This window comes from Saccopteryx bilineata, chromosome 2 (genome assembly GCF_036850765.1).
Source record: "Saccopteryx bilineata isolate mSacBil1 chromosome 2, mSacBil1_pri_phased_curated, whole genome shotgun sequence".
Classification (NCBI taxonomy): Eukaryota; Metazoa; Chordata; class Mammalia; order Chiroptera; family Emballonuridae; genus Saccopteryx; species Saccopteryx bilineata.
The window spans coordinates 393621836-393637364 of record NC_089491.1 but is presented as its reverse complement, the minus strand read 5'-3'; the positions used below and the strand labels follow the sequence as shown (position 1 = coordinate 393637364).

At 55.8% G+C, this 15529-nt stretch overlaps 1 protein-coding gene across 17 annotated transcripts in view; it reads right to left on the bottom strand.

Annotated features, from left to right (window-relative positions):
- TOM1L2 (target of myb1 like 2 membrane trafficking protein) overlaps positions 1-15529 on the bottom strand; it is a 109183-nt gene that overhangs the window by 42273 nt on the left and 51381 nt on the right. For all 17 annotated transcript variants that reach the window (XM_066264431.1, XM_066264437.1, XM_066264433.1 and 14 more), the window contains 2 exons: positions 12586-12664; positions 5188-5337 (listed from right to left, as the gene is read on the bottom strand). In XM_066264431.1, the coding sequence (XP_066120528.1) occupies positions 5188-5337; positions 12586-12664 (229 nt within the window). The remainder of the gene's footprint in view (positions 1-5187; positions 5338-12585; positions 12665-15529) is intronic.

Below are 15529 nucleotides of genomic sequence, written 5' to 3'. Positions count from 1 at the left end.
CCTCTACAAGGCTGACATCATTTCTGATTCTGGAAACAATATCAAGTGGAGGCTGGGGAATGGCGGAGTGGCAGAATCCTTCTTGAGAGGAAACAGAAAGAAACGCGGCCTCAGGTCACAGCTGGAAGTTTGGAAGTTCAAAGGCTGGGAGGGAGCACGCTGGCACGCTGCTCACTGGGCCGCTCTGCTCTCCAGATGTTTCCTCTTCTGCCACCAGGGACACTGGCTCCCTCCCCAAAGGGCAAACACCACAGCGGGTAGGTCCCCTGCGCACTCACACTTGAGTGGGGTAAATGCTTTTGGGGGCTCTGCTTCCTGAGGGCAGGGTTGGGACTGACTCAGTGCCACCTCCCGACAAGTGGGCTCTGAAGAGCACCAAGATGGTCCTGGTGACGGGATGACAGGGAGGATGTGTCACAGCTCTGGCACCCGCAGTCAGCGGCACCTCTCTTCAGCCTGGCTGTGTTTTATGACGGCCTACGAGCTTCTCCCAGGGGGAGCTGTCAGGCTCTCTGGGGGGCTTTATTTCCATTCAGCAGGTAAATAAAATCACCTTCTTTCTCAAAGGAGTTAACAAAAGGTTGACAGGATGCGATACATCTGCATACTCCTCAGAGGGGCTGTGACGAGGCAGATAGGGCACACTGGTGGGGTGTGAGACAGCTAAACCCTCACGCTGGGAGAAGAACACACAGACTGCAGGTGCAACTACTGAAGCGGACGGGGGCGTTCCCCACCAGCCAGCGATTTCCCTCCTGGCTGTTAGCTGAACCACATAAAATTGCTAATGTTCAACCATTGACCAACAACGAGGGCCGCTTCACCTATTCAACTCTATACCCGATAAAATGAATACATATGCTCACCAAAGACACACGCTAGATGCTTATAGCTGCATTTTTTCTTATTTTTAAAAAACATTTATTTATTGATTTTAGCAAGAGAGGAAGGAGGAAAGAGAGAGAGAGACAGGAACATCTATCTATCTTTTCCTGTATGTGCCCTGACCGGGATCAAACCAGCAGCCTCTGGGCTTCAGGACGATGCTCTAACCCACCGTGCTACGGGCTGCCTGCCCGGGGTGCAGCATCTTTCATCACAGCCCATGGAAACACTGCGCGCCCCCGAAGGCGGGGAGACAGGGAACCGCGCACGCCCACTGCGCCCCCGAAGGTGGGGAGACAGGGAACCGCGCATGCCCACCGCGCCCCCGAAGGTGGGGAGACAAGGAACCGCACACGCCCACCGCGCCCCCGAAGGCGGGGAGACAGGGAACCGCGCACGCCCACCGCGCCCCCGAAGGTGGGGAGACGAGGAACCGCGCATGCCCACCCAGCAGACAGCACCACGATGTGAGCAGCGGGAGCAGAAGCCGGCCATCGTGCTCAGTGACAACGTCTCCCTCGGGGACGGTGACGAGGCGAGGCCCGCAAACACAGCACGCCACAGAGACACGGCAGAGCACCGGCGCAGACGCAGAGGAAGGCCAGTGGGAAGACCCCCTGCGCAGCGAGGAGCGGGCGGTCCCCCCAGGCGCAGGGCTCTCGGAGTGTGCGTCACTCTGCTTCCCACACACGGCCGGTGACATGGGTGTGTCCCGTTTGTACAAACTTATCGAGTTGTATGTGCTTGGTTAACATGTGATTTGCTATATATATAATTCAGTAAAAAGTAAAAGAAAAGCCTGACCTTGTTTATTCGTTGTCCACCCCATTCCAGAGGCCACGCCTGCTGCCCACTGATGGCTGCCCGCTCTCTCTGCACTGGTCAGCCGGGACAAGTTCCTCAGGAAGCGCCACCACCTGGGCAGGCCCACCGGAAGCGCTGTTACCTAGAGCCCTCGGTGCTCCCAGGTGGACCAGGGAGACTGTCCAGCGTGGCCTGGCCTGGCCTGGCCTGACTGGAGCCTGGCCCCATGCCTCCTGGGTCCCTGGAGGCCCGTGCACATGCTGCTGCCGGGCCAGCAGGGGGCATCGCCGGAGCTACCCTGCACTGACCTAACAGACCCGGGGCTGGGGGGGGCAGGAACACAGACCACAAACAGGTTACACTACCCGCAAGGTCAGGCCACAGGAGGAGCAAGGCTGGGAGGCGGTGGTGACCAATGAGGAAAGCTCTGGAGGTCAGGGCCGGGTGTGCTGGGCTGGCATCCAAGGGTGAGCCAGGGGCCACAGACAGTGCAGCCTTTGCCCTCGGCAGGAGTCCCCACAGTCAGCAGAGGAAGTGTGGATCGTGACCCTTGCCGTGCTGTGCTTGCAAGGGAGCAGCTGACAACCCACTGGGACCGGCCACAGGAAGTGTTCCGTCTGGGCCTGGCCCCAGAGAGACCTCGCCTGGCTTCACTGGGGGCTGGGACGCCCCATCTTCGGTGAGAAAAAACCAGTGTTCATTTCCCTGACATCAAATACTGGGGGCACTGGGGCCCACTGGCTGACAGGCAGTGTGCTGGGACATCCCAGAGCGAGGGGGTTGTTGGGGGCATAGGTGGGAATGGGGAGGGAGGGGCTGAGATGATGTGTGTGTGTGTGTGTGTGTGTGTGTGTGGTGTGCGCGCGCGCGCGCGCTCGCGCGCGCCTGTGTGCATGTGACGAGGGGGAGGGAGAGAGAGAGGGAGAGAGAGGGAGAGAGGGAGAGAGGGAGAGAGAGGGAGAGAGAGGGAGAAAGAGGGAGAGAGGGAGAGAGAGGGAGAGAGAGGGAGAGAGGGAGAGAGAGGGAGAGAGAGGGAGAGAGGGAGAGAGAGGGAGAGAGGGAGAGAGAGGGAGAGAGAGGGAGAGAGGGAGCTGTCTGGTGGCCAGGTGAAGGCACAGGGACAACGTGAGGCAGCGGGTGAGGGCTCTGCCGTCACCCACACTCCTTCCTCTCTTAAGAGTTTCAGCAAATGCCACTCATTCGTTCATTAAGAAGACATCTTACTGAACACCGACAACACAGGCAGCTGCTCCAGACCCTGGGACACCGGGTCCCTGGACTCTCGGGGAGCTCCGAGTGCGAGCGGACAGTCAGCACCTGCAGAGGCACTGAGGAGCACACAAAAGGGGGACAGGGCAGAGCGCATGTGACCTGTGCTGCACACCAGGGGGCGGGAGGTCTCGGGACCGACTGGATGATGGAGAGGAGTCAACGGTCCCGGGTGCCGGCGGGGACTCCTAGGCACAGGGTGCGGGTAAAAGGGTGAGCCAGCGGGCTCCCCGGCTCAGGCCACTCTCTCCTCTCCAGCCTCACGCCACCGCCCCTCCTAAGCCCACCCCCATCCCCCTGTACCCAGCCCTCACAGCCTCACCCCCACCCCCTGGAGGGTTCTCCCCTCTCCTCTTGGCTCCTGCAGGCTCTCATCTTTCCTGTGCCACAGTACCAACCAGCCCGCACTGGATGTGCCTGTCACCCGTCACCAGAGTGCTCTGTCTAAAATCCCGATCAGCCCTGGGCAGGTGGTTCAGGGGGTAGAGCGTCGCCCCAGTGTGCCAAGGTCATGGGTCTGACCCCTGGTCAGGGCACAAACAGGAAGCAGCCAGTGAGTGCACTAAATGGAACTAAGTGGAACGAGTTGATGGTTTTCTCTTTTCTCTCTCTTTCCCTCTTCCCTCCCCTTTCCCCATCCTCTCTCTCTCTCAAATCATTGGAAAAATAAAAAATGAAATGAAAACCAGATCGGACTGCACGCCCAGATCGGCAACATGCAATGGCTCCCCACCTCCTAGAGGCTGAAGCACAGACCCCTCAGCACACGAGGCGCCCGCTCTGAGCCCTGGCTGACCAGGCCTCTGGCGCCTGCTCTGAGCCCTGGCTGACCAGGCCTCTGGCGCCCGCTCTGAGCCCTGGCTGACCAGGCCTCTGGCGCCCGCTCTGAGCCTGACCAGGCCTCTGGCGCCCGCTCTGAGCCCTGGCTGACCAGGCCTCTGGCGCCCGCTCTGAGCCCTGGCTGACCACGCCTCTGGCCGCGCCTGCCAGCCCCAGAGGTTCTTGACCATGTTCCACTCCCCACGCGACGAGAGGTCTCAGAGCGCCCTCCTCAAGAGGGATAGCCACCTCCCTGCTCTTGAGAGCAGCCCCTCAGGACCGCAGCTTCCTCCTCTCTCTCGGGATCACCTACTCTACGGAAAACCAGCTGCCATGTCATAAGGACACTCAAATCCACATGGCAGGAAACTCAGGCCTCCTACCGACTGTCAGCAAGGAATGGAGGACTGCTGACGACAGCCACGTAGGTCAGCTACGTGGAAGTGGCCCCTCCAGCTCCAGCTGAGCCTTCAATGAGGCGACCGGGTCAACATCTTGACTGCAGTCTTCCGAGAGCTCCTGAGCCTAAGTCACCCAGCTGAGCTTCTCCTGAACTCCTGACCCACAGAAACGCTGAGGTAATAAGCAGTTTGTTGTTTAAGCTGCTCAATTCTGGGGCAATTTGCTACAGAGCAGTTAATAGCGAATACATCCCTATGTGTCAGCCGCACTCTCTGGTGCATCTGGGCCTTTGCACCTGCCACTCTCTCCGCCTGTGATGCTTCTGACCTTCCCACCAGGCTCCTCACCGTCCTCCAAGGCCCTACAGAAACGTCATCTCAGCCCCGGCCAGGTAGCTAGGTTGGTTAGAGCATCGTCCTGATATACCAAGGTTGTGGTTTGGATCCCCAGTCAGGGCACATACAAGACTCAAGCAATAAATGTATAAATAGGTGGAACTTTATCTAAACCCCCCACAAAAAAGGTGGAACAATAAATCAATGTTTCTCTCTCTCTCTCTCTCTCTCTCTCTCTCTCTCTCCTTCCTCTGTCTCTAAAATCAATCAATAAATAAAAGAAATATCACTCCTTAACAACACCTGCCCCCTACTCCCCAGCCTGCCCCAGAGCTGGCCCCCACCAGCCCTGCATATGGCTCTAAAATGGCCTTTCCTATTCCACATTGTTCCTGATGGCTCAGAGTCCTGTCAAGCTCCCGCCACCCGCCCCTGTGGGCAGCAGAGGGCTGGGCACCCAGAAAACTTGAGTAAAACCTCTGTCAACCGGTTGGAAAGCCACCACGTAGGGTTCATTCCAGTGGGATAAGTGTAAAAAGAAGTATTTCACAACAAGTATCTAAACCCAGATACCTCCATTCTTTCTTCCAGATGGAGGGCAAGATGAGGACTCACAGATAAGAGGCCCCATCTGACTCTGTCCCAACAAACTGGACGAGAGGAGCTGACCTACCTGGATCAGAGCAAGCACCTTGTCCTGTACAATGGCAGGAGGGTTGTTCTTGGGAGAGATGATCTTGACCAGGACACTGTCGATGAAGTCTCGGTTGGCCACGAGAATGTGGAAGCGGTGGCCACAGTTCTTCACACATGTCTCCAGCACCTGACGTGGGAGGGAAAGAGAGAGGTGACCACCAGGCGCCCGAGGAGCTGCTGGGAACGGAGGCACGCAGCTGAGCGGCCTGCGCCCCCTCTCCTTCTTCTCGACCGCCTCTCCGACCACCGCCGTTAGAACCAGCCTGACCACCCCTATTAGAACCAGCCTGACCACCCCTATTAGAACCAGCCTGACCACCCCTATTAGAACCAGCCTGACCACCGCCCTTAGAACCAGCCTGACCACCCCTATTAGAACCAGCCTGACCACCGCCGTCAGAACCAGCCTGACCCCCGCCCTTAGAACCAGCCTGACCACCCCTATTAGAACCAGCCTGACCACCGCCGTCAGAACCAGCCTGACCCCCGCCCTTAGAACCAGCCTGACCACCCCTGTTAGAACCAGCCTGACCACCCCTGTTAGAACCAGCCTGACCACCCCTATTAGAACCAGCCTGACCACCACCCTTAGAACCAGCCTGACCACCCCTATTAGAACCAGCCTGACCACCCCTATTAGAACCAGCCTGACCACCGCCGTCAGAACCAGCCTGACCCCCGCCCTTAGAACCAGCCTGACCACCCCTGTTAGAACCAGCCTGACCACCGCCGTCAGAACCAGCCTGACCCCCGCCCTTAGAACCAGCCTGACCACCCCTGTTAGAACCAGCCTGACCACCGCCGTCAGAACCAGCCTGCCCGGCACAGGCGCCCTCACACTCCTACCCGGTCCTCCCTCTGGGACCAGGTCAGCCCCTTGCTGGCTATACCTGCACAATAATCAGGCAATTAGTTGTTAATTTAGGCATCAGTTTTGCATGAGAAGGATGCTGATGTTTCAACGGGATCAAAATGACTGAGCAGGCTCTGAAAATTAGCATTTTAACTCCTCTCTCTGGGTTTCTGGATGTGCGGCATTAGCCAACAGGACACATGCTCTGTTACAAGAGAAGGCTGCGTGACAAGAGAAGCCCGAATTACCCAGTGAGTTATTGGCCCTTGTATGCGAGGAAGCACACGTGTGCGCGCGCACGCACACACGCACACACACACACCTCACACACCACACAACCATGTTTCTGCAACTAAAATGGAAAATGACAAAGGAATTTGCACCCTTAATACATGGTTTGTGGGCCTCAGCTGCCAGTAAGCTCTAAGGTCTAGGTACACTCATGTCCTGGCCAGGTGGCTCAGTTGGTTAGAGCGTTGTCCTGAAGCACAGAGGTTGCAGTTCGATCCCCGGTCAGGATACATACAGAAGCAAAGCAATATCTCTCTCTCTCAAAAAAATCAATAAAATAAACATTTAAAAAATTCTTTATGGTCTAGGTATACTTCAAACCCTACCCGCTCCTGTCTTTCTGGAAAAATGAGTTGCACAGGCCTTAGCCATTCTGAACAGCACAGGCATGTGTGGGTTCTGGCCAGACGGCCAGTGTGGGGCATGTGTGGGTTCTGGCCAGACGGCCAGTGTGGCTTGAGTCTCAGCTCCAGTGCGTTCTCCTGAACGGCCCAGAACAAGTCTTGTGTGAGCCTCAGCCTCCTCATCTGCAGAGTGGGCACAGAGCTGCCCATTGCAGGACTAGCGTGAGAATGAGGCCAAGTATGCCTGAAGCACCTAGCACAGTGCCCTGCACAGAGGAGGGACTGTACATGAGAACTGGGACGACACGGTCACCAGTCAGAAAGCGGCAGTCCACAGCCAAGTAAAGGAACAGCTTCTCAGTCCCCACAGGACCAGGGAGAAGCCCCCTGGAACTCAGGGGTATCAACCACAGGGTCTCTCCTGGCTGGACCTCAGCTTTCTGAATGTCTTAGCTCTCAGCAGATCGACCCATTCCGTCACCTGGCTGCCCCACGTCAGCATCCCACACTGCCACAGCTGACCAGTGTGGGATGCCTTCTCGGAAGGACAACACCAGCAACAGGGGCCATTCTGACTGCCTTCGCTGCCCAAACCAACCTGACTACGGGTCACCTTATGCAGCCACTCCACAGAACTGGGTCCACGCAATGACAAAGCATGGCCGTCAAGGAAGGTCCACACCTTAACACTAGCCGAACACAGACTGCATGGCAGGTGCTGTGGGGGTGGTTTCACAGGACACATCGTTTCATTCAACTCTGGCAACTCATCCGCTTTCTAAGTGGACATGACTGCCCTGTTTCCTGTGAGGAGGCTGGGCAAGGTGGAGAGCTGGCCTCAGTAAAAAATGGACCACTGGTCTAGGCAGAAGTCGCTGGTCAGAGCCAGACACAGGACGGACTCCAGCCAGCCTTCCTGGGGCCCCCTCGTCTCCTCACCCGAGGGGGGACAGGCAGTCTGTGCTGATTTCGGGCTCCCGCACGTGGCCCTTGAAGCAGGCCTGCAAGGTAAGCACTGTCCCATCACAGCGATGAGGAAACTGAGGCTGGGAGATGCCAGTAAGCTCTCGAGGAGGCTGGAGCCAGAGCCTGCCCCGAGCCCGGCAGCTGCAACCAGCTGTAAGCGCCCCTTCTCCACTACTGCCCACCCCGGGACATTCCAGGATCCGCCTGGATGCTGAGGAGGGCTCCGAAGCAAAGCATCCTTTCATGCTGAGATTTCCCTCAGGCAGGACGGGTGGGGGGGGTGTCTCTTTCTTAGCCTCTGCCCATGCTGGACTCCAGGGGACGGCGAAGTAGCAAGAGGAACCACAGGTGGTCTTCCTGCCCTCCAGGGACTCTAAGATCTCCTTCCCGCTGTACCTACCCAGGCAGTGGGCTGCGGCAGGAAGCACGCTTTCTTGCACGAGGACCAGGAGGCTGGGAAGAGCACTGTGGTGGGAAAGTACTGGGGAAAAGAGGGGCAGGCCACGGGGGCGCTCAGGGCAGCAGTGGCCCAGGACACACTGCACCTTCCGAGCACACGCTTACGTCTTCAGGACAGCAGGCTTTAAGGTCAGACACTCTGGGGCTCGGACACACAAGCCTGGCAAGGCCCCGGACGGAGAGGGCATGTGCTCCAGAGCAGCCCCACGCTGACGGAGCAGGAGCTGCAGGAGGTCTTCCCCGGCTGCAGGGACCTCTCAGCCCAAGGAGGCCCAGCGACACACCTCAGGCCACTCTGCCAAAAAGACCCTTGGAAAAACCTGTCCCTGTGGGTTGTAGGGCACGAGGGGCAGAGCAGCAATTTTCCAGAATGTAGCCAAAGCCCACAGAGTAAGCAGGTGCCCGGAGCAACGAGAGACAGCCGCTTCCAGTCCACGCACTAGGGCCCAGGCGGGGAGCCCCTCGGACCTCTGAGTAACTTCCATTTCGGGGAAAGATGAGCAATCTCAGTGTGTGCAGATGTGAAGTATGGGAAGGCCCACAAGGAGCAGGAGAACTGACAGCGACAGCAGGGTAAGTGGGGACAGGAAGCTATGAAAGCAGACAGGGACCATGCAAGGTGCACAGGGCCAGGGCCTCTGGTGTAGGACAGGGGAGCTGCACATTTCACCGTCTGCCAAAGGCACCACCGGAATTGCAGCAAAGATCTGCCCACTAGAATCAAAATATAAAAAATACTTAGGGCCTGACTGGTGATGACGCAGTGACCTGGAACGCTGAGGTCCCAGGTTCAAAACCCCAAAGTTGCCGGCTTGAGCGCAGAGTCGCTGGTTTGAGCGTGGGATCATAGACGTGACCCCATGGTCACTGGCTTGAGCCCAAAGGTCGCTGGCTTGAAGCCCTAGGTTGCTGACTTGAGCAAGGGGTCACTGACTTAGCTGGAGCCCCCCCACCTCAGTCAAGGCACATATGAGGAAGCAATCAATGAACAACTGAAGTGCTGCAACAACAAGTTGATGCTTCTCATCTCCCTCCCTTCCTGTCTGTCTGTCCCTGCCTGTCCCTCTCTCTCTCTCAATCCCGCAAAAAAAAAAAAAAAGAAAAAAGAAGGCCCTGGCCGGTTGGCTCAGTGGTGAAGCGTCGGCCTGGCATGCAGAAGTCCCGGGTTCAATTCCCGGCCAGGGCACACAGGAGAAGCGCCCATCTGCTTCTCCACCCTTCCTCCTCTCCTTCCTCTCTGTCTCTCTCTTCCCCTCTCGCAGCTGAGGCTCCATTGGAGCAAAAGATGGCCCGGGCGCTGGGGATGGCTCCTTGGCCTCTGCCCCGGGCTAGAGTGGCTCTGGTCGCGACAGAGCGACACCCCGGATGGGCAGAGCATCGCCCCCTGGTGGGTGTGCCGGGTGGATCCCGGTCGGGCGCATGCGGAAGTCTGTCTGACTGCCTCCCCATTTCCAGCTTCAGAAAAATACAAAAAAAAAAAAAAAAAAAAAAAAGAAAAAGAAAAAGAAAAGAGCTTCCCTGACAAGGAAAAGCTAGAGGATTTCATCCCCACCAAACCAGTATTACATGAAATATTAAAGGGTCTTTTTTCAAAAAGAAGGAAAAAAAATATATATGAATTATAAAATGGCAATAAACACATATCTATCAACAATTACTGTACTTTAAATGCTCCAATAAAAAGACATAGTACCCTGGCCAGGTAGCACAGTTGGTTAGAACTTCATCCCAGAGCACAGAGGTTGCTGGTTCGATCCCCAGTCAGGACACATACAGGAACAGATCTATGTTCCTCCCTTTCTCTCTCCCTTCCCCCTTCCACTCTCTCTAAAATCAATAAATAAAAAACAAATAAAGAGACATATGGTCGCTGAGTGGGTAGCCAAGCAATGCCGTCATTATATACGTCGTCTACAAGAGAATCAGTTCAGATCGAAAGACACACACAGACTGAAAAAGTAAAGGGCTGGAAAGAAATATTTCATGAAAATGGAAAAAAAAAAAGCCTGGCATACTCACTTAAGTAGTCTTACCAAACGTAATCTATTTACCAAAACAGACTATAAAACAGAGGCTACAACAGACAGAAAGGGGCCCAGCAATTCCACTGCTGGGTATTTATCTGAAGAAACCCAAAATACTAAACCAAAAAGGCACATACGTCCACATGTTCGCTGCAGCTTTGTTTACAACAGCCGAGATGTGGAGGCCACCTAAGTGTCCATCAGTAGACGAGCGGATAAAGAAGTGGTGCGTGTACAATGGAAACAACTCAGCCACAACAAACGATGAAACCCTGCCATCTGCACCACCTGGGTGGACCCAGGTGACTGCGCTAAGTGAAGTACACCAGACAGAGTAAGACAAACGTCAGATGACTTCACTTACATGTGAAACTAAAAAACAGAATAAATGAACACGTAGAACAAAAACAGACGCATAGAGGCCCAGGCTGCATGGCTCAGTGGCTTAGAGCACTGTCCCGACACACCAAGGATGTGGGTCTGATCCCCGGTCAGGGCACAGACAGGAGTCAACGAATGGATAAATAAGTGAAACAACAAATCAATGTTTCTCTCTCACTCTAAAATCAGTAATCATCATCATCATCATAAAAAAGCCCAGACTCAGAGACAGAGACATTTTGAGAGTTGCCAGATGGGAGGGAGCAGTGGGGGATGGGTGGGAGGTGAAGGGACTCAGAAGAGCAAACTGGGGGTTACAGAAGTCACAGGGTGACCCTGGCCGGTTGGCTCAGCGGTAGAGCGTCGGCCTAGCGTGCGGAGGACCCGGGTTCGATTCCCGGCCAGGGCACACAGGAGAAGCGCCCATTTGCCTCTCCACCCCTCCGCCGCGCTTTCCTCTCTGTCTCTCTCTTCCCCTCCCGCAGCCAAGGCTCCATTGGAGCAGAGATGGCCCGGGCGCTGGGGATGGCTCTGTGGCCTCTGCCTCAGGCGCTAGAGTGGCTCTGGTCGCAATATGGCGACGCCCAGGATGGGCAGAGCATCGCCCCCGGGGGGGCAGAGCACCGCCCCTGGTGGGCGTGCCAGGTGGATCCCGGTCGGGCGCATGCAGGAGTCTGTCTGACTGTCTCTCCCTGTTTCCAGCTTCAGAAAAATGAAAAAAAAAAAAAAAAAAAAAAGAAGTCACAGGGTGGAAAGTGTGGCCGGGGAAGACAGGCAGCACGATCCTGGTCACCACGCCCAGTGTCACAGTGTCAGCACGATAACTTCACCAAGTACGTAAATATCTGACCGTGGAGTTGCACACCAGAAACTAAATAACACTGTGTGTCAACTGTAATTTAAAAATTAAAAAATATGGCCTGACCAGGTGGTGGCGCAGTGGATAGAGCATTGGACTGGGATGCGGAAGGACCCAGGTTCAAGACCCCAAGGTCGCCAGCTTGAGCGCGGGCTCATCTGGCTTGAGCAAAAAAGCTCACCAGCTTGGACCCAGGGTCTCTGGCTCCAGCGGGGGAATACTCGGTCTGCTGAGGGCCCGCGGTCAAGGCACATATGAGAAAGCAATCAATGAACAACTAAGAGGTCACAACGCACAATGAGAAACTAATGATTGATGCTTCTCATCTCTCTCTCCGTTCCTGTCTGTCTGTCCCTGTCTATTTCTGCCTATGTAAAAAAAAAAAAAAAAAAAAAAAATGTATTTTTAAAGAAATACTGTGGCTCAGATTTTGCCACATCTGAAAACTGTCAGCCTTTAAAGACAGAAGTAACACCTCAAGGTGTCCCTTTTCATCTTCTGACATTTCGAGGAAGGGCAAACACCTGGTCTGCTCCTTCCCGACCGGAGTCACTGGGCTGCCTTTCTCCACTACTTCCCAGACGCTCAGTTCTCCCCCCAGAACCCACCGCCAGCTGGGAAGTCTGGGCAAACCCGAGACCTCTCTGAGCCTCAGGTCGGCGCCCCCGGGGGGCGACGAGACCTATTTGGAAGGTGACTGCAAACACCTGCACTGACCTTGAGAAGCCCAACGGCAGGCAGGTGGAGGTGAAGTGAGCCTTTTACAGAGGAGATTGGCCCAGGGACGCAGCGAGCCCGGAGGCTGCGCAGCACGTGGAGCCCTCGCCCTGGGCTTCTGTGCCAGCCAGCACTGCCCTTCTGCACGTGGAGCCCTCGCCCTGGGCTTCTGTGCCAGCCAGCACTGCCCTTCTGCACGTGGAGCCCTCGCCCTGGGCTTCTGTGCCAGCCAGCACTGCCCTTCTGCACGTGGAGCCCTCGCCCTGGGCTTCTGTGCCAGCCAGCACTGCCCTTCTGCAGGCTACACTCCCAGGTTCATGCCCCGCTTCAGAGGAGGTGGAGGGACCCGGGGGCTGCGGGAGGGCTCCAGTGGTGCACGCACCAGCCATCCAATGACACAGCAGACAGAGGGGAGCCCCAAGAGTGGGGCAAGTCAGGAGCATGGATGTCCCCAGAAGCTCCCCTAGTCGGCGACACTCACTGTCAATGCCAGCATCACTTCTCTGTAGTTCCGGTTCCCGTTTAGCCTCTTCTTCAGGGCGCGAATGGCATCCTTCGGCCTGGAGAAAAGAACACATTAGGACCCTTGCACACTATACTTTGGGGCACTACCTTACAGACACACTCCCATTTGTGTGCACTAGCATAGGTACAAAGTTACTTGCTGTAGCATGTTTGTAAATGTAAACGATTGGAAACAAACTAAATGTCCATCAATATGAAACAGGTTACATTAAATCCTGTTTATCCACATAATAGAGTACTAAGCAGCCACAAAGAGGAATTGCTCCTGACGCACCAGTGTGGAGCGAACTGTGTGAACAGAGCAGTCTGCAGAGCAGGGTGTACAGTATGCTACTATCTAGTTACACAGGGACAGCAAACACACACTGCACAGGCCAGCAGTGAAGACATTCTCTGGAGGGAGCCACAAGAAGCTGGTCACTCTCGCTGCCCTTTAGTTGGGAACTGGGTGACACAGTGGACTGGGAGGTTTTCCACTGGATTGTCTATTTGTAGGCCTTTTGAATTTTGTATCACATGCTAGCATTATTTATCCAAAACAACAACCAGCCCACTGGCCCATGGGCACACTGAAGAAACCAGGGGCAGGCAGAGAGAATGGCCAGTCCTTGCTTAGAACTGGGTGTCTGGCTCCTCCCCAGTCCCGTGGGGCTCCTTCTCCTCTGAGAAAACTTGTCTCCTCAAAACCCAAGGAATTGTGTGCTCTTAGGTGATGGACTTGACGTGGATTCCCAGAGAGAATCTCAGAGAAGTACAGGCAGTGTCCAGTTCACCCACAGGTCATGTTCAAAAGCTCATTTAGATTTGGACCACATTCTTCCTTAAATCACTGCCAGAGCTGCGAGTTAGGGTCCCCAGCCCGCCCTCCAAAAGCACCTATTAGGTACAGTCCTGTGTCTACTATGTTGTTTAATTTATTCTAAGTCAGGATTAAACAACAGTGTGGAAGCTAACAGCCACCTCCAGCACCAAGCCCCTGCTGTTGATGCCCCATCACCCCTGTGCTGGGGAGCACCCCACCCATCTGCAGGCCTGTCTTTTGTTCTCACAGGTGGGCTCCAGCCTTCCACAGACTGGCGTGGCTCTGTGTCTGGGTCTTTCCACAGCCGAAGGTGGGTAAGTCAGGAGCCTCCTATTCCTATGGCTCTGAAACATTTATGATCACTTAGCAAATGGAAAAGTCCTGCCACACATGCAGGGAGGCTGAGGGAGGAGGGGGTGGAAGCTCTGCTAACCAGACAGACTCAGACAGAAACACAGAGGAGAAGAAACCTAAGAATACCTGTGCCCCACTTCCCATTCCCAGTGTGGACAGTGGCCGCCTGCGGGGTTCCCGGCTCTCGGGGACAAGGCTCTCTGGGGACTGGGTCCCTGCTCAGTGTGTTTGCAGCACAGCTGCAGTTTCCACACAGGAATGCTGGCTTCTGCAACTACGGGACTTGACAGACTCTCCACTTGGAGGACTGTTTGTGGACTTGAGCGGGCACAGGTCAGCAGCTGCTGCCCAGGAGCACGGCCTGGCTTCCTCCCTCAAGGGCTCTGCCCAGCACGGGCAGCCCTGACCCGTGGCTGCCGTCCTCTCAGACTGGTCTCGTTCCTCTCCTCCTGAACCTCCAGGGAGCAGGAAAACGGGAGCAGCGTCCAGGGCTGCGACCACTTGGAGCTCCCAGCAGACACACACACTCAGCTCTCCCGGTGTGGGCTAATGGTGGTGGAGGGAGCTCTCAGGCAGCAGACTCCAGACTGGAGTTAAAAAGAAAACTCATCCTTGGCAAGTACTGCCTGGGAGTGACTGGGTGAGCACAAAAGCAAGTATTTATCTCTCTCCCTGGGGAAGAAGCTTCCTCCAGGAGGATCAAAGGCATGTCAGAGGAGTTGCAAAGTTTCAAGCACCAGCAGCAGCTTAGACAGCACCGAGTTGGAAACAGGGAGAAAGGAAAGAAGAGAGAATCAAGAGCCAAGATAGAGCAGAAAGAACCAGGAGGCAAGGACAGGTGAGAGGTGCCCCAGACCAGGGCAGTTCCGGAAGGAAAGGCTGCCCCCAGGGCCTCAGCTCTGCCTCTGAGCCATCTTCAGTGGTCCAGTCACCGCGGACCTCAGACTCAGGACAGACGCCTCTCCAGCTGCACTAACTGATCTTGCCCTTCGGCTCCAGAACTGCCACTACTGAAATGTTTCCTCCTTTATTTATCTATTTTTATTTTTTATTCTTTTGCAAGAGACAGACAGACAGACAGACAGAAAGGGAGATAGATGAGAAGCATCAACTCATAGTTCTAGCACTTTAGTTGTTCATTGATTGCTTTCTACTATGTGCCTTGACTGGGGGCTCCAGCTGAGCCAGCGACCCCTGTTCAAGCCAGTGACCTTGGGCTCAAGCCAGCGACCTTTGAACCTGGGTCCTCAGTGTCCCAGGCTGACGCTCTCCCCACTGTGCCACCACCGGGTCAGGCTGAATGCTCCTTATTCCTGACAGAGGACACGGTGGGCCCGCCCCACCCACACTCAGCTGAGGTTCCCCATCTGAGCCCCTTCCTGCTCACACTGGGGAACAGACAAAGCTTCAGTAAGCGGGAAGATCCAAAAATGGTCACGGAGATGAGCCAGGTCAACGGGTCCCCACCAGAGCCGCCCATCCGAACCGCATCAGCACTTCCCAGATCCGTGTGCCTATGCTGATTGGGTAGGACTGGGTGAGGCCGGGTAAACGGGGTCTCAAACACTCCTGGGCAGGCTACCCAGCCAGGCACTCCTGGCTAATGGCCATGGGCCCTACCCAAGGGGCTGCTGGCTGCCACACAGGCCTCAGGCTGGAGGGGACCTCAGCCCTGAACTTAGGGAAAGCCCAGGGAGGGGCTGGGGGCCACCCATCAGGGCCCCAGCCTCCCAGAGGCACGGCT